Source organism: Microtus oregoni, unplaced genomic scaffold, assembly GCF_018167655.1.
Source record: "Microtus oregoni isolate MIOR12 unplaced genomic scaffold, Mior012 000045F_ref0000178, whole genome shotgun sequence".
NCBI lineage: Eukaryota > Metazoa > Chordata > Mammalia > Rodentia > Cricetidae > Microtus > Microtus oregoni.
The window spans coordinates 10,765,754-10,785,200 of NW_024543219.1; the positions used below are offsets into that span (position 1 = coordinate 10,765,754).

The 19,447-nt window shown below is 39.0% G+C and overlaps 1 protein-coding gene across 2 annotated transcripts in view; it reads left to right on the forward strand.

Moving 5' to 3' along the window:
* Positions 1 to 17,540, forward strand: part of Gpr137c (G protein-coupled receptor 137C) — a 62,740-nt gene extending 45,200 nt beyond the window's left edge. For both annotated transcript variants that reach the window (XM_041634074.1, XM_041634075.1), the window contains 4 exons: positions 11,248 to 11,397; positions 13,109 to 13,234; positions 13,874 to 13,992; positions 14,794 to 17,540. In XM_041634074.1, the coding sequence (XP_041490008.1) occupies positions 11,248 to 11,397; positions 13,109 to 13,234; positions 13,874 to 13,992; positions 14,794 to 14,971 (573 nt within the window). In that variant the 3' untranslated portion in view covers positions 14,972 to 17,540. The remainder of the gene's footprint in view (positions 1 to 11,247; positions 11,398 to 13,108; positions 13,235 to 13,873; positions 13,993 to 14,793) is intronic.
* Positions 17,541 to 19,447: the final 1,907 nt, after the last annotated feature.

Sequence of the window (19,447 nt, forward strand, 5' to 3'; positions counted from 1 at the left end):
TCAAGTGATTCTAGACTATGTCAAGCTGGCATGAAAAATAGCCAGCACACTCATTAAACAAGTCACAACATATCCAGAAGGGTTGGACTTAGAATATTCTCTGGATATACTGTGATTCGATATTAAGAACTAGATAGATAACCCATGGGTAAAGGAATTAACAGAAATTTAAAATTATGTCAGACAGAAAGTTAATGAAATATATTGTAGGATAAAACTAAATATTTTAAACGCTTAAGGGTAAAGATGCCTTTAAATGCTAATATACTTACATAGTATGTTAGAAAAGACTGGAATCAGTGATATGTTGTCTCTGTCAACTATAGAGGGGAGAAAGGGAAATAGTAACAGAAATAAGCACAAAGTATAGAGGAGGACTAAAATAATAAAGATGATAGAAATCTATAAAACAGGAAGTACAATAAATAGAAGCCAAACACTGAGTTTTTTTTTTAAGTTAAACCTGCTTACTATAGAACCCAGCATATGTATTTATGAGAAAGAGAGAAGTAAACAGAATACTTGTACATGTAATTCATGAAAGTATAATGCTTTTCATTTTAATATTTATTTATTATGCATACAATATTCTATCTGTGTGTCTGCCTGCAGCCCAGAAGAGGGCACCAGACCTCATTACAGATGGCTGTGAGCCACCATGTGGTTGCCGGGAATTGAACTCAGGACCTTTGGAAGAGCAAGCAATGCTCTTAACCTCTGAGCCATCTTTCCAGCCCCACAAAGAGTCTTTGAATAGATAAAAATTACAGGTTGATTAACCCTTAACTCAGGCAAAACTCTAATCAACATAAAAAAAGGATAATCAAAGGGGGATTTAACTGGAAATGGAACATTATTGTAATATTTGAATATCAGCCAGTGCAGCTCACTACATTAAGATATCAGAAGGGCAAGGGAGACAGATCCACAGGTCAAAGCACTTGCATACAAGGAAGAAGATATCCTGAGTTCAAATCCCCAGAACCCTTCTAAAATTGGATGTGATAGGGTATCTGTAGTCCCAGTTTTCTTACTGGCAAGATGGGAGGCAGAGGCAGGACAGTCTGTAGAAGCTAGACAGACTAGCCTGGGAAAGCAGTGGCAAAATAACAAAAGAGAGATCTCTGCTCAGACAAGGTAGAAGGAAGGCAATGACTGACACTTAAAGCTTTCTCCAACCTCCGTACAGTCTGCACCATGGTACTCACATACCCACATTCATTATCACAAACATTGTACACACATGCATGCATCATGCACATACCAGAGAGCAATAGAGAAAGACCACGTAATTTCAGTAGACACAGAAAAGCAGTTATTTTACAAAATTCAGCCCCCTTCGTGATTAAAAAAGATTTAACATGAGGTGGGGAACACTAGGAGGAGGGAATATATTGTATGAAAGAAGAATAAATAATAAAGATATAACAACATTCAGTTAATAGGAAATAGAGGAAATTGCTTCTATTTGGTTAAAGAGATGTCTGTTCTAAAACACACAATATCATTCTTAAATCTTATAGTCAACTTAAATATTAGATTTCCCTGTACCTAAGACCAGAAATAAAGAAATATATTGGTAGATTTTTGAGGATATAATTCTGTTCAGTATACCAAGAAAAAAAGATATAAAATTGGGAATTATGTAGAAATATCCAGGTGTGATGGCACAAACTTGTAATCCCAATATTTGGATGACTGAGGTAGGAATATTTAGACCAGCCTGGGCTAAATAATGAGACCCTGTCTTAAAAAGTAAGGGAGGGAGGAGAGGCTTAGGAGTCATAAATTCCTTAGTCCATTTTTATCATGGAAGTACTTTTCCTTCCCTTATGACAGATAGTTCAGCTGGATTATAGTATTCTGAGTTGGCAGTTATCTTTCACAACTTGAAATATATCATAGCAAGCCCTTCTGGTTACACCATTGAATAATCTGATGTTATTCCAATGGGTCTGCCTTTACATGTGACTTGCTGTTTCTCCCAGGCCATATTCAGTATACCTTTTTTGTTTTTCTGCATGTATTTAGTGTTTTAATTATAATTAGTGTTTTAATTATAATGTGGGAGGGTCTTTTTCTCATCTTGTCTGCTTGTTATCCTTAACACCTCTTCAATGTGGGTTGGCATCTCTTTTCCTGACTATGGGAAATCTGTTCTGACTCTTTTGAAGATGTTTTCTATGACTTTAGAAAGAGATTCTATAACCCATAAATTTGGTCTCTTCCAGGTCCTCTAGCTTGGAATTCCCACTAGTACCTTGTTATCTGTGTCCTTGCTGGACTGTCTCAGTACTTCCAATTGTCTCCAAGCTCAGATTCTGTCCTCTCTGTGCTCCATCTACTGCTGAGGCTTTCTGCAGAGTTTTTTTTTGTTTGTTTGTTTTTAAATATTTATTTATTTATTATGTATACAATTTCTACATGTATGCCTGCAGGCCAGAAGCAGGCACCAGACCTCATTACAGATGGTTGTGAGCCACCATGTGGTTGCTGGGAATTGAACTCAGGACCTTTGGAAGAGCAGGCAATGCTCTTAACCACTGAGCCATCTCTCCAGCCCCTGCAGAGTTTTTTATTTGACTATATTTTTTTATTTTCAGACTTAAGACTGGTTTTTCTTCAATATTTTATTCAGCCATTTTGCTGAATTGCTCTTTCATTTCATCCATAGCCTTCCTTGTTAAGCAAGCTGTCTGTATCTTTAAATATGCTTATTATCATTTTCTTAAGTTCTTTCTGATTTCATCTAATTCTAACTAGATGTCATTGTTATAGGGATAAGTAATCTTTGGAGGAGTTATGTTGTCTTGATTTCTTGTGTTACTTGCATTGGGATTTATGCTTCTGTGTTATTTCTTTGCTTGTTTTATTTTTATCAGCTATATTCTTTCATTTGAACTGTTTGTGGCGTTCAGTGAGACTTCAGTGTCATGGTGTTGAATTGTAGCTCACTAAGTAACTCCTCAGGCCAGGTCCAGGTACCTGGTGTGTCCTCTGTATTGCTTCTTTAGTAGGTTATGAACTGAGAGCGTGACCACAGCCTTTTGATAGCACCACTAGGCATTGTCATAATAGCCAGTTAACAACAGTGGCTACTTTGACTTCCATAACTGTTGGAGGATGTACAACTAAGGAAAATATGGTGCATGCTCAGATTTTAGTTAATCTCTACCTTAATTTTTGAGACAGGGTCCTTGCTGATCCTGGAACTCACCCATCTGGGAAGAGTAACTGGCCATCAGGTCCCAGGAATTCTGCCTCCACCTTTGCAGCCCCAGGATTACAGGCAGAGTGCAGCCATGCCCATCTTCTCATGTGGGTGCTGGGGAATGGACTCATTCATGTTCTCATGCTTACACAGCAAACAACCAACTGAACCATCTAGCCATAAATTCCCTTAAAAACTAAAATTGAACAAGCTGGTCAGTGTATTAAGTTGTATTCCTTAATGTGCATGGATTTTTGCATGTCATATCTTGTAATTTTTTATTGTTGATCTCAAAATTTGTGTGAAAAAGCAAAAGTAAAATACTGAAAACAGTGGGATTTTTTCTATAATTTTTCTGTGGCAATGAAAGTTTTCTATAGCTGTAATGTTGATTCTGGTTCATGAGCATAGATGATTGCTGAGCACTCAATGATGACAGGGCCATTTCACTTAAATATAAGCACTCATATGGAGCTGATGGATATGTTAATGGTGTGGGTGAAAACAGTGAAAAGAAGAGATTTAGGATTTATCACTGTGCAACTTAGTCACAAAGCTACAGGAACTTAGACTGTGCTACTGGCTTAAGACGGGCAAGTAGACCAATGGAGCAGAGTTTAGGACCTGGAAATAGAACAGAGCTATGGCTTCTAATTTTTGACAAAAGAAGCAATAGCATGTCGTGGAAAGAAGGATAACCCATTCAATAAACGGTGCTGGCAAAGCTGGGTGTCTACCTGCCGAAGAGTGAAATAGACACTATCTTGTCACCTTGTATAAAAGTCACTTCAAAGTGGACCAAAGAACATAATTTAGCTGCTAGAGGAAAACAGTGGATACTGTTCAGAAGACACTGGGGCAGGGAAGGACTTTCTGAAAAGAACTTCAGGAGCACAGGAAGTAGCCCCAGTCTCTACAAATGAAACTAAGAAGCTTCTGTATTTCAAATAGGGAGTAATATACAGAATTTATAACAAAATGCAAAAGTCAAATACCCAGCAAATAAAACTGTCAGTCAATAAATGGGCTAATGAAACAGATAGTTTTTAAAAAAAAGCCCCAGGCCGGGCGGTGGTGGTGCATGCCTTTAATCCCAGCACTCGGGAGGCAGAGGCAGGCGGATCTCTGGGAGTTCGAGGCCAGCCTGGTCTACAAGAGCTAGTTCCGGGACAAGCACCAAAACTACAGAGAAACCCTGTCTCGGAAAAAAAAAAAAGCCCCAAACTATTTTTAAATACACAACATCCCTAGACATCAGGAAAATACAAAATAACCCCACTTTGATATAACACCTCACCACAGTCAGAATGGCTCATCAGAAATTTGCCACCAAATATTGGCGAGAATGTGGGGAAAGAGGAACCTTATTCACTGCTGGTAGAGGTGCAAATTAATACAGCGATTATGGATTAATTAAAATATTAAAATAGAACTACCATATGACCCAACTTATTCCACTCCTCGGCATATACCCAGAGAGCTCCCTTTCCTTTTTTTTTTAATATTTATTCTTATTATGTATACAATGTTCTGTGTGTATGCCTGCAGGCCAGAAGAGGGCACCAGACCTCATTACAGGTGGTTGTGAGCCACCATGTGGTTGCTGGGAATTGAACTCAGGACCTTTGGAAGAGCAGGCAATGCTCTTAACCACTGAGCCATCTCTCCAGCCCCCTCCCTTTCCTATCATAGAGATATTTCCACACACATGTTTATTGCTACTGGAATAAACCTATTTTAGAGAGGAAATGGAGCCAATCTAGATGTTTATCAGCAGATGAAATGTGATCATAAGAATGTGGTTCATACACAAAATGGAACATTGTTGGGTTGCAAAGAAAATGAAATTTATAGGAAAATGGATGGACTTAGACTGTATAATATTGATAAATAAGTAAGGTCACTCAGACTCAAAAACAAATGCATGTTCTCCCTCATGTACAGATCCAGCCTATAATGTATGTGTATTTGTATGCAAATAGCTCTAAGTGTGGGTATAGTATGACATTTAGAAAAGAGACCAAGAAAGGGTAAGAGTAGGCAATGAAGAAGGACAGCATGAGGATGATGCACACAGTATGTAAGGCACTGAAAATTAATGCCCTACATGAAGGCTCTGCAGCTTCAGAGCAGCAGTTCTAGCGGTATAGAAGTTCACTGAGATGCATGGCACTTAGGACAGGGAGGTGCTCATTTGAGCAGCTACTTAATCAAATGTGTGATGCTTTTATCTGTGAGTTTGTTATAATAAAGGGATTTTAAGAATGAAAATAGGCAAACATATCAGTACAACAGAATAAGACCTTTATGTCAATTCACACGTATGTTGTGTTCTCATATCTGATAAAGATGCTAAAAGCAATCCAAATGGAAAAGGAATGTTGTTGTTGTTGTTGTTGTTGTTGTTGTTGTTTTGAGACTGGGTTTCTCTGTGTCACAGCCCTGACTGTTCTGGAACTAGCTCTTGTAGACCAGGCTGTCCTCAAACTCACAGAAATCTGCCTGCCTCTGCCTCCCAAGTGCTGGGATTAAAGGCATATGCCACCACTGCCTGGTGAAAAGGAATTATTTTAAACTAATAGAGACAGAGCAATTAGATAACTTATCCAGTAGAATCTCCTAGATCCATTTTTCACATATCTATATGTCTGTGTATTCATATATACATATATATGCACATACACACACACAAAGTTCAGAGTGGAAAAAAGTCAAAAAAAATCTAAAAAAAAGAAAAACAAGACCTGTACAAGTTGGATACAGGCAAAGATTACTTAGATCAGAAAGCATGCATAATAACCAAGAAGAACGAAGTTAATAAATTAGACTTAGTTGAATTTTAAAACATCATCAAAAGGCAGAAGTAAAAAAAATACAAAGGCAAACCACAGCCTTCAAAAATATTTACAATGCACATATCTAATGAGAATCTACTGCCCAGCATTTATAAAAATCTTCTACAATGCAGATATTTTTAAAAGACATGCTAAGTTAGAAGGTGTGAAAAGATTTGAATAGATTGTTCACAAATGCACAAAAAGCCAAAAATATAGTATCATTAGTAATCACGGAGAGGCAGAGACACATCCAGCGGCAAACCTACAATAGAAAGCTTGCCGACCCCAACAGGGTCTAGGACAGGACAACTGCATGAAGCTGCTGGAACTCAGACCTGTTGAAATTATAAAGTTACACATTCATGTTGGAGGAAGATGTGATTCTTGCAAGAAGAAGCTGAACCACAACATGCTGTATAAGTCGGAAATTCTGCTCTTGGCTATCTGTCCAAAAGAAATGAAAGCATATATACTCAAAAAAGATTAGGGATGTACCCAGAAGCTGCCCACTAACAGAAACACATGTGACCAATGTCACATGTTGTGTGAACAAATTGATGTAATTATACAGTGGAATTAATATAATTAACTGCCCCAGTTTTCCTAGAGTTTTCTAGAAATTGGATCTTTCAAGTGCTAAACCAGGAAAAGCCATGACAAAACATGAGAACTTGGTCATCCTCAGCAATGACAAGAGGTAACCTCTGGTGACACTGAGACATGTAAAATGAAATCTGAAAACAAGTCTGTAGTCTTTGATTCACTTATATGAAGCTCTAAAAGAAGAACTAGGTTGAAAAACAGAAATATGAGTGTTTTTGTCTAGGGATTGGCTGTTGATGAGCGGCTGTGGGAGCCCTGTGTACTGATGATGGTGGCCTATTCTTGGTAGAACTTTAGCCTATCAGTGGTTGCACCCTTTTTTATTTTTCAATTCTGAGCTTTGCGGGATAACTCCCATTTATTTTCTGAAGCCCTGGTTTTCTTTCATTGTTTTATATAAGTTTATATATATATGTTTATATATAGTTTGTCTATGAGTTGTTTTATGAATTATGTCATAGTTTTTGATTCATTGCCCTTTCCCCACTGAAAATGCCCTACACTGTTTATAGGTTTAAGCAGTTAATCTATTTTATTCAGGCAGTTATTTTATTTCACAAAGTGAAAAATTTCATACTTTCTCTCTCTCTGTCTGTCTCTCTCTCTGTGTCTCTGTCTCTCTGGTGTGTGTGTGCATATGTGACCTTGCACTTTGGTGGCTAACTTAGGTAATTCTTACAACATTCTATTTTGTTCTTCTTAACATACTTTTCTTCGATAATATGTTCCTTTAAAATCTAACCCAAGCAGGGTGCAATGGTATATAATAGTTCCAGATATTCAGGAAGCTTAAGAAGGAATTTTACTAGAGCTCAAAGAGATCAAGAACATCCAGTGAGCATAGTGATATATTTTTCATAATTTTTTTAAACTCTGGATTGATTCTAGTTTGATGTTTTATTAACTTGAAGGGAAGGCATAAAATTCAAATGTATATTTACTAAAGATTTTTATCTGTACTTTTTTTTTTTTTGGTTTTTCGAGACAGGGTTTCTCTGTGGCTTTGGAGCCTGTCCTGGAACTTGCTCTTGTAGACCAGGCTGGCCTCGAACTCACAGAGATCCGCCTACCTCTGCCTCCTGAGTGCTGGGATTAAAGGCGTGCGCCACCATCGCCCGGTTATCTGTACGTTTTTTTAAACTTAATCTTTTTATGCATTATCAAACAAAGGTTTGATATAATGTACGGAATTAAATCAAGGACTAAACTCTACTGTCAACATCTTTCCAAGTATCTTTTCTTGCTCTTTAGTTCTTTCAGCTGCCTCTCATATGTGCTGTTCTTATGAGGAAGTCGGTTATGATAGTGATTCTCAGCTCTGCCAGGACCAATCTACCCTTTGATGAACAAACTGTTAAATTTCTTGTATTTACTTATTTTGTGTGTGTGTGTGTGTGTGCGTGTGTACACACCTGTGGAGTTCAAAGGACAAGTGTGAGAGTCTGTTCTTTCCTTCCATCATGTGGGTTCTGGGGATCAAACTCAGGACTTCAGAATTGGTAACAGGCACATTTATCTGGTGAGCCATCTCACTGGCCCTAGTAATAAATATTTTAATAACTATCTTCTGTCCTGAAATAAATATATTTTAACTACTATACAAATAAAATATAATGTACGGCCAGGCGGTGGTGGTGCACACCTTTAATACCAGCACTCAGGGAGGCAGAGGCAGGCAGATCTCTGTGAGTTCAAGGCCAGCCTGGTCTACAAGAGTTCCAGGACAGGTTCCTGAAGCTACAGAGAAACCCTGTCTTGAAAAACAAAAATAAAAAAAATTAATGTAGTAAACACATAATTAAAGTATAAAGAGCAAATAAAAGAAGTTAACAATTATCAATCTGTAAATTTGGGAGCATGACATAATCAGAAATTTATCTCCAGACATAAGAATCATGAATGGGGCCAGGCTGTGGTGGCGCACGCTTTTAATCCCAGCACTCCGGAGGCAGAGGCAGGCGGATCTCTGTGAGTTCGAGGCCAGACTGGTCTACAGAGCAAATTCCAGGACAGGAACCAAAGCTATGGAGAAACAAACAAACAAACAAACAAAAAAGAATCATGTATGGGGGTGGTGGCAGAGGCAGAGGTGGGTGTTTTCCATTATCATATATGTCAAGCAATATTTTTTTAAATATTTATTTATTTATTATGTATACAATATTCTGTCTGTGTGTATGTCTGGAGGCCAGAAGAGGGCACCAGACACCATTACAGATGGTTGTGAGCCACCATGTGGTTGCTGGGAATTGAACTCAGGACCTTTGGAAGAGCAGGCAATGCTCTTAACCTCTGAGCCATCTCTCCAGCCCCCAACATCAAGCAATATTGATAGTGCTATAGGTTTATGAAATAATTGAACTCTTGATAAAATTTTGAAAAAATCCAAATGCAAGTTTGATGTAATTTCCATAATTATAATAGGAATTTCACACATTATATGTGCTTCTGGAAAATTTGGCATGTATTTAAATTATACAAACTATTTTTAGTTACTACAAGTTTTTATTTTAAAAAATAGTTTTCATTACAATTTAAAAAGTTTGAGAACCCTCCTTTTTTAAAGCATACTCAATGAGTTAATAAACATGTATAAAAAGTAACTCATTTTAAGAACATAAAAAGGGCTGGGCATGGTGGTGCACACCTTTAATCCCAGCACTCGGAGGCAGAGGCAGGTAGATCTCTTTGAGTTTCAGGCCAGCCTGGTCTACAGAGTGAGTTCCAGGACAGCCAGGGTTACATAGAGAAGCCCTGTCTTGAAACAAAAAACAAACAACAACAACAAAAAAAAGCAAAAACAAAAAAAACATAAAAAAATAAAAGATAACCTCCATAGGTCTTCATCCAACTTTAAAGCAGTACACCCTCTGGTCATTGTTATCAAGGTCATGAAGGCTGTCTTAATAACCCAGATGTGGAGCTTCATTCTTTCACTAAGGTCTCATTGAAGAAAAGTTAGATAATCCAACAAACAAACAAATATTAGCTTCTGACATCCTAGTTGGGTCCCTAAATTCTGCACTTGAGATACAGTGGGGATTTTATTCCCAGTGACCACTGGGTCATTTCCCACATGAACTGAAATCATCTTCTCTGCTTTTTTTGAAAACGTGAATTTAAACGTTCACTAAAGACATAAGCTCTAGTATTTAAAATCGCTGGCTCATATGGGATTGAAGATTTAATGAAAAGTGCCCACATAAGAAAGAGTGTCTTGTGCCGTGAGAATTAGTTAGGAAGTCAAGTGAACTCAACTCAGGATTCTGCCCACAGAGCAGTCAGTGAAAGAGACTCCAAAGAGCTGCACTTACAGCTTATTTGTGTGAGCTACTCTTTCAGTTCTGACATGGAGTCAGAATTCAGAGCAATCCGCAAACAATCCTATACCAGGTTGATTTTTGTCCCAGTCTGCAAAACAGTACCATATCACTAGGGCCATATGTCTTTGTTTAAACATTGACTAGGGGCCCTGCTTAGCTATATGTCCTTATTCTAGGAAGATGTTCATCAATACCTATGATCATGAACCGGCAGAAAAGCACAAGGAGCCCTCCCAGCAGGGCGGGAAGCTTCATAGCTTCAGATCACAGTGAAAACAGAAAACAGACTACCAAACATGTTAACGTGTAAAATGGAGTTCAGTTCTGGCCAGATAATATTAAACTGGTTTTTCTTCTTGGATATCATAAAGATCAGAGGAGAGCTCTCCTGTAGGAGTACTCCTCTGTGACCTATGGGTCATTTAGTAACCCTGGACCTTGAGTGCTAAATGTTGTAATTGTTCCTTAAGCTTGTGACAATTGAACACAAACCTTCCAAATTACCATGTTGAGTGTTTACTTGAAATGGATCAGTCTCTTTGGCAACGCTCTTACCTCTTAGAATAATGTTTTTAACTCGAAGGTAAAATATGAAGGATTACAAAGAAAACTAACTGTATTAAAATAAAGACCCCAGGTTGAGAGTCCCTGCAAACAATACCATCACAGTCCTCTTCCATGTGCTCAATACAGTTGAAAACCACAAAGTAACAAGAATTTCTATCTCTAGGGAAATGGTAAAAGCCATAGTATAGACTGTTACACATTGGAAAGCATAGCTGAGGACCTGGATTATTGTCAGCAATATATTGTCACTGAAAGGACTATCATCTATTTCCTAATAAATGGAGCAAATATGCAAAGAGCTGAATTTCTATTCTTGCTTTGTATCAGAAAAAAAGTGTATCAAGTGGACTAGTGATTCCATTTCCCCCATCCCACTTTGATTAGACTACATTGATTAGAATCAATTATGGCTCAGGTCTTTGGCCAGTTTGTCTATTCATGTATTACTACAGGAATAAGGCAACTTTGGCAAAACAAAATCTTCCTTCAGCTGCCATTTGGCAAGTGGCCGAAGCACTCACATATATTAAACATGATGCAATTCAGGAACAGGAATGACAGGCAGAATAATCAAGAGTTGACCTGAGCAGGTGTCCACTCAGCTTTCTAGGGGGGACTCTGCAAGCGGTGACTGCTGTATGCAGGTGAAGGGCTCCCTCACCATAGAAACACTCTGAAACCTTGCCTGTGCTTCTCATTTCCACAGGGCATGTCTCTGTGCCAGACTGTCTTCGTTGGCTCTGTCGTCGTTCTTCTCTACTCCTCCAGAGCTTGCTACAACCTGGTAGTGATCGCATTATCACAGGATACGTTAGAGAGTCCGTTTAATTATGGCTGGGATAATCTTTCAGATAAGGTGAGTATCTGTCACACATTACCAGTCTCCAGCGGATACACCTGATAATTAAGTTAGTCTTAGCAAGAACATTTGGTGTTTGACTCAGACATGGTTTTATGCAGTCTCTACTCTCTGTAAAACTGTTTAAATTTTCCCATTTGCATGTGAACCTTGGGATCATTCTTCAAAAAGTCTTATCTGAGATAATAAATTATTTGTAAATAATAGTAGCGCTAGAAACCTGTTAGTCATATGCCTATTTGCATGCAAAATTCGAGAAGTCATTGTTTTTTACCACTGAGTAGTACTCTAATGTGTAGATATTCCACACTTTCTTCATCCATTCTTCCATTGAAGGACATTTAGGTTGTTTCCAGGTTCTGGCTATTACAAATAATGCTGCTATGAACATAGTTGAACAAATACTTTTGTCATATGATAGGGCATCTCTTGGGTATATTCCCAAGAGTGGCATTGCTGGGTCCAGGGGTAGGTTGATCCCAAATTTCCTGAGAAACCGCCACACTGCTTTCCAAAGTGGTTGCACAAGTTTGCATTCCCACCAGCAATGGATAAGGGTACCCCTTCCTCCACAACCTCTCCAGCAAAGGCTATCATTGGTGTTTTTGATTTTAGCCATTCTGACAGGTGTAAGATGATATCTCAAATAAAGGATGATATTTTTAATATCTCTAGGTAATTGTCTGTCATAAGCCAGTGAATACAGCTAATGTCCTATATGGATGAAAGAACTGCGTGAATCTTAATACTTGGTTCAGATTTATATATATGTATAAATAATTACTTTTTTTTGTTTTTTTGAGACAGGGTTTCTATGTAGCTTTGGAGCTTGTCCTGGAACTAGCTCTTGTAGACCAAGCTGGCCTCGAACTCACAAAGATCCGCCTGCCTCTGCCTCCCAAGTGCTGGGATTAAAGGCATGCGCCACCACTGCCTGGCAATAATTACTTTCTTTAAATCTGTTTTTATCAGCCTTGCAAAGTGAAGAGCATTGGTAGATCTTTGTGTGTCCGGATATTTACTGTAATTTTCAGCATTGTAGCTATACGTCTTTAACTTCTCAGCACATCATCTCCTTCCTAAAAGTACAGTTGCACAGTTAGATGGATATCTCAGTTTCACTTTGCCCTGTCTGGAAGACTATGTCACTCGCTAGCTAAGGAGATGGACTTCTCGCATGTGATTCTGTGTGGCAGATTCTCTTCACTTCTTTTCCTGCTTCCCCTCTCCCGGCGTCTGGTGGAACAGAAACAAATTCAATATGTAGAGTAGCCCCAAAGTGTATTTTAAAAATCAGTCGTGCTGATTTACTTAGCACGTCTCGTTTTTCCGCAGGCCTAACTCACAGTGCTATTGTGCCAGTGGGGCAGCTGGAATAGTGAACCCTTATAACTAACCCTCTTCAGACTATGGTGCCTCAAATGACATCATTCTGCATTATCCAAAAACTAAAATTATTTTTCTAAGCTAATGCATTGAAAAAATTTTAATTGTCTTGTTGTAATTTTTTTAAAAAAGTACTGTTATGTTCCTTGAAGGAAAAAATACCATTACATGAGAAGTCACAAAATAACAAAATACAGGAAAGTTCAGCACTTTCGTGATTATACTTAATATATGTTAACTTAACCAGCCTGAAGCACTTGTGGCAAGTGATTGCTTAAATATAAAACCAGTGTGAAAATGCTCTGCCATGCTCTGTGGACAGGCTCATGGAGAAGATGGAAATGGAGGAGACTACATCGTCTTCGGAATGGTCCTCTTTCTGTGGGAACATGTACCAGCGTGGTCAGTGGTACTGTTTTTCCGGGCACAGAGATTAAACCAGAACCTGGTAAGATATCATAATATCCCCCATGCTCAATCTCATTTTTTTTTCAATTTTGAATATCCATTTTATTTTTTTTTTTGAGAAAAGGAAGAAAAAAAAACAAGTTTCCACCTCCTCGCAGCCTCCCATCCTTCTCCCCCTCCTCCCATCCTTCTCCCCCTCCTCCCACCCTTCTCCCCCTCCTCCCACCCTTCTCCCCCTCCTCCCACCCCTCTCCCCCTCCCTCTCCAGTCCAAAGAGCAGTCAAGGTTCCCTGCCCTGTGGTAAGTCCAAGGTCCTCCCCCCTCTGTCCATATCTAGGAAGGTGAACATCCAAACTGGCTAGGCTCCCACAAAGCCAGCACATTGCGTAGGATCAAAACCCCGTGCCATTGTCCTTGGCTTCTCATCAGCCCTCATTGTTCGCCATGTTCAGAGAGTCCGATTTTATCCCATGCTTTTTCAGACACAGTCCAGCTGGCCTTGGTGAGCTCCCAGTAGATCAGCTCCACTGTCTCAATGGGTGGGTGCACCCCTCGTGGTCCCGACTTCTTTGCTCATGTTCTCTATTTATCCTGAGTTTCTGCTTTTAGTAAGTCTGAGACTGAAACTCCCAGATTCTCGTCTCTGGCCTTTACCCAGTCTCTAATGCTGCGTCCACAGGCACCGGCTGGCATGGTGAGCAGCCACAGCTACAGCTCCAGAGCTTTCTTTTTCGACAATCCAAGACGGTATGACAGTGATGACGACTTGCCAAGACTGGGGAGCTCACGAGAAGGAAGGTAGATGTAACTAGTCCCTTAGGCTGGGTTAGCATTGAAATAGTCTGCAAAAACAACTCTGAGCTTTAACCCACCCATTAAACAGGTGATTTGGCAGAGCATGTCGATAAATATGATCGTGAACTGCTTAACCTATTGGGGCTTAACCATGTGGTACAACGTGCTCTGTAAACAACTGTCAGCTGACCTGAAGCCAGTATATCACCCTTTCTGAAAAAATGTTCAAGTGGGATCATATCATCTCAGGGCCCCGTCTCAGTCAAAGTGAAAGCATGCAGTCCCAGGCAGGGAAGGGTTGCTGGACACTGTATATTTGCTTCCTTGTTCCCGGTGCAGTTCCAGGTCAGAAAAGAAAAGGCTTCCTGCGCCCCCATAGTTCAGAACCATCAGAAAGAAAGCCTTTTCATACACCAACAGGACTCTTCCAGCCTGATCCCTTCTTAGTAACTCTAACTTCACCTGGACAAGTCCTGTGAAGTCATCTGTGGAGTAGGATGGTAACACAGTCTGGTTCATGGGCTTGAGATGAGGAGTAAAGGGATATATACATACATACAGATGTGTGGAGCAAAGCATAGCACATAGAGCATATTATTATTGTCAGGTGCATTCTATCTCTTCTGTGATATGTTACAAGGCAGAGATATCAGATAGAAGCCATTAAATTGTGTAGAAAGCCTGTGTTTTGCACATTTAAATATATTTCTGTTGTGAAATTCTTTGGAAATGTTCAAAGTGCCAGCATGGCTTCTTCTAACCACAGCCCTCTGGCTTCTTTGCCTTACTTTTTTGCTATTGCAGTTTATCAAACTCACAAAATTTGGGCTGGTATGGCACCATGACTGGGTGTGGCAGCAGCACGTACACAGTGACCCCGCCGCTGAATGGCCCTGTGACAGACACTGCTCCCTTGCTCTTCACATGCAGTAACCTGGATCTGAGGAGTCACCATCGATTCTACGTGACTCCGCAGAACTGAGGGCTTTCCCGCAGTAGGCATCTCGAACTGTTTTCATGGATGTGTACGTGTACTCGGCATCTTTAAAAGCATCTACATCAACATTGCGTCATCTACCGCAACTAGCAAAATCTGGAAATCCAGCCGTGTTTCGTGGAGAGCCTCAAAACACAGCTGTTTGTTTTGACCTCGGCATAGTGAAATTCGAAGTTCGGAGGAGAGAGAGAGATTAGATGCTAAGGTACTTGATGACCTCAGAACCTCCTAACTTTGAGTGTACAACGCACATTTGCATATTTGCACTTTTACCTGTGTTCAGAAAGAATACTTTGCAGTCCCCAAAGCCACGCTCAAGTATTGAGTATTCACACCTGAATATTATTGTACACCAGTTCAGAAGGCAGTTTTTCCTCAAAAAATCAAAACCTAGAAATTCAGAGGTGTACTCTCCATGGAATCTTTACCCAACTTCAGCTTTAGAGTGTGATCAGTGCACAGAGTTAAGGCTTAAAAATGTATCATTCCTTTTAAAAACATGTAACATTGAAGACAGTTTTTAAAGCATGTTTTGAAAACAATTTTGATTAAATTACTCCATTATTTTAAACAAGTGATAGTAGAAACCCTTCAATGGTGCTGCTGGCTGGTAGTGTTCTTAACAGTGAGCCAGTGGAGACTGTGTGGCTTTGAGCAGGACTGGTCAAGTGGCTATTCTGTATGACTAAGGTAAGTAGCAGTTTAAGCATGATTCTTCCAGAAGCAATAGTGACTTTTGCATAGGGGGTTTCAGTAGAACTTCTTGGGACTAACAAACAAGCTTACAGATGCACTTAGGGATTGTTCATTTTAAAAAGTGCTAAGTTAAAAACAGTATGTTTTCAAAACGTGTTCAATTTATCTGAAAGGAGATGGAGCAAATCCCACCTACTGGGTCATGATTGTCCTCAGGTAAATTAAATCATGAGACATTTTGCAGTGAGCTAAAGTGCAATACTTTATAAAATGTGTAATCCTGCCTTTATTTTTCACATTTTATACCTTGTATATGGGCTAAGCCAAATTAAATTAATTCCAATCAATTCCAGTACTGGATTAATAAGCAAACAAGAGAAGTGTAGAGGTTAACAACATTGGGATAGTTTAGGATTTCATTTAAACTGTTTTAAATATGCTACTGTAAGCAGTGTGCTTGAGTGCACTCAAGCACACACACACAACAGTAGGCAAAGACAACACAATTTTAAAATGCACTTTCTACCTGTGTTTCTATGGAAAGCAGATGCTGAATACCTCAGATTCCAAGGGGACAGGCAGCATAGGTTTCACGCAGGTCAAGATGACCCCTCATAGCATCTACCAGCTGCTCTGGAACTGGGCGAACACAGCTGCCCTCTTCTGTCTACTGACTAGAAACTGTCTTATTTGTACTCATACCTAAAATCTTTCAGCTTTTTAACAACTAATGCAGCAACTTCACAAAAATATATATGAATCTTTAAAAACATTGTTAATCCTTTCTATCTTTTGAGAGGATGGTATAAAGCCAAATACTTTTCTTCTTTTTATGAACAACTGATTTTAAATTCAATCTGAAGCATACTTATACACAGCGTTTGTTTGTAAGTTCTTACTGTAACAAATGATTTCAACTTTTATAGTGTAGAAGTTAGCCTTGGTACTATGACAACAACCTAACAATAGTCTAGAACTGTGGATTTCTTTTCAGTTTTTCGATTTTTCAGAATACCAGTTTATTTTGATGATAATCTAACTCTATTGTTTTTGTTTGATAATTTTTTTCTAGTCAAGCTTCTCTACACAAACATCCTGGTTGACTAAGTAAACAAGATTACATAAACTTTTCAGATAAAGAATCTCAATTCTTTTTGCTGCACTGGTTGACTATGCTGAATTTGAGATTTATTAGTTATATTTATCACTGACTCAAGTACCTAAATTCTCTTTTTTTGGTTTTTGGAGACAGGGTTTCTCTGTGGCTTTGGAGCCTGTCCTGGGACTAGCTCTTGTAGACCAGGCTGGCCCTGCCTCAACCTTCTAAGTGCTGGGATTAAAGATTTGCGCCACCACATCTGGCCTATAAAGTACCTAAATTCTTAACGTTTGTCTCCTATACATCTCACAGTACAGCACCAAAGAAGAAATCTGCCCATCTGCTTAAAAATTCAAAAGCACTAGCAGCACTTTAAGTCTGTTCTCAGAGGGGGCTGTTCATTAAAGGCTACAGTTCCTTCCACCTGCCCTGAAGCACATGACAACCCCAGCCCTTCCTCACAATCATTGATTAGAAAGTCGAAATTCATTGCTTAAGTGTATAATTCTACAGTGATTAGAAATATTTGTCCTTATGGTTTATTTCATTTGGGTTGCTAATAATTTTGAAACTCTTAACCACCTATTGTAGCTGACTGTAGTTTTATGGACAATGTAATTTATAGCTGAAGTGGCTTTTTTATGCGTAATAGCCTTTTTATTGTTTAATGGTGTTTCTCAGCTATACAGTCAGTGTCAAACTGGTTGCAAAGGTATAGCTGTGGCCAATGAATGTATTTGTTGTTTCACTAAATTATAATAAAACACTACTGTTAATGAATGTGCTTTTATTTGGAGGCGTGCTTTCTTAATATCCCTTAATGGAATTCATTCAATTTTTTTCAAAAATCTCACTACAAATGGAATTTGCTTTTAGTGAATAATGAATACATCTGGATCACAACACATATTTCAGCCTGTTTGAAATAAAGTACCATGTTCTTAAATGGTAGTGTCATTAGGTAGACATTTATTCAAATGCTAAGCTAAGAAAAATCCTCACAAAAGTGACATTTCCCTCCTGAGAATCTTACAGTTCGTCTAGTCTACAATCCAAGCTAGTCTTCCATCAAAAAGCTCCTATGATATCGCTTCCTCCCTCAAACTTGTCCCAAAGTAGACACCATTCATGAATGACCAAAGACCACACCAGAGGTTAAATTATTTTCATCTTTATTGCCACCCTGAAGTCTACTGATCCTTGCTGTAAGCAAAGACAGTGAGGTACAGCTGTCACTGTGAAGCAGTTAATTCAATAAACATTTACTAAATGCTCATATGCCAAACATTATGCTATAGAGATGCCAAAATTAATAGTTTCTTTTCCTGCCCCTAAAGAGCTCACATTCTAGTAAAGGACACTTTAAAAAAAATAAAATAAAATAAAACATACAGTACAATAAGTGATTCAGTAGAGGTAGGTTGCAAGTACAGTGGTGACCACAGGGAGGAGACAGGTGTAGTTTCAAAGAGAATTTCAAGAATGCATGGAATTTCCCAGATTGGAAAGCCTGGGTTTCTCAATGCAAATATGGTGTCTACCAAGGTCTGGAGCAAGATCCAACTCTGGACTTTTGAAAACCTTTAACACTTTTATCAGAACAGAGTGGCAAAGACAAGAAGAAGAGCTTGGACACCAAGTAAAGGCTCTCACCACAAAGCTCATAAAATTGCCAGTGGGTATTAGGCTGAATGCTTCTAGCGGGATCTGGTAATATGGACCAACAACAGAGAGGAGGAAACAGACTTTGTTAGTTCTTTGGATAACAGTAACAAATATGACAGAGAATGGAAGGTGGGAAGAAATTCAGCAGAACTCAAGACACCAACAGGAGGAAGAGGAATGAGCTGGAAGCCTTGTACGGAACAATGGTTCTAAGTTAACCAAATAAGGAGCAGACACACAGTAGGTTTGTGTGTTTCAGAAGAGATGGTGGGATAACCAAGTGAGTCCAGCAGGAAAAGGGACTGAGAAGTCTGAGCTAAAATCTGTTGGGCATCACTGGATGGAAAGAATCCCAAGAGTGAAGCACAGTGACTGAGAACAAGAAGTCTGAGGAGTGACATGTAGGTTAAATGAGGGGACCAGAGGAAAGACATTCAGGAAAGAACCATTTACAAGGATACGTAGTTACTGGGACTTTAAGGAAGGGATTGTCAAGAGGGTCAAGTGCAGGAAGTTCAAATCAAGAAATGGCTTGTTAACAGTTGCTAGACATCATTTGTAAGGACGGAGTTCACAGGGCAAATCGAGTGGGAGGCAGTAAGTGGAAGCAGCAAGAACAAGAGTGGGTAATGAAACACCCTTGTATATGCTGATCACTTAGTTACAAGTCCCCAAGAAAATGGACTTTCATTTGCTTCCCTATTCAAAAGAAGGGGGGGAATGAGAAAGGAAAATAGGACACATTGCTAAACATAGTTATATGACCATTCATTTAAAGTATACTAAATACATACTTACACATTGAGTCAACGAACACTACACACCAATTATATACCTGGCAATGAACCAAGTCTTAGAGACAGAGAAGATACAAGCAGTGTAAAGTGACATTTCTAACCATACATATATAAATCTTGCTTCTCTTATGTGACATCTCAACCTATCCTAACTGCTCAGACATTATATATGATATAAAAGGGACATAACTTTGAGGTATACAG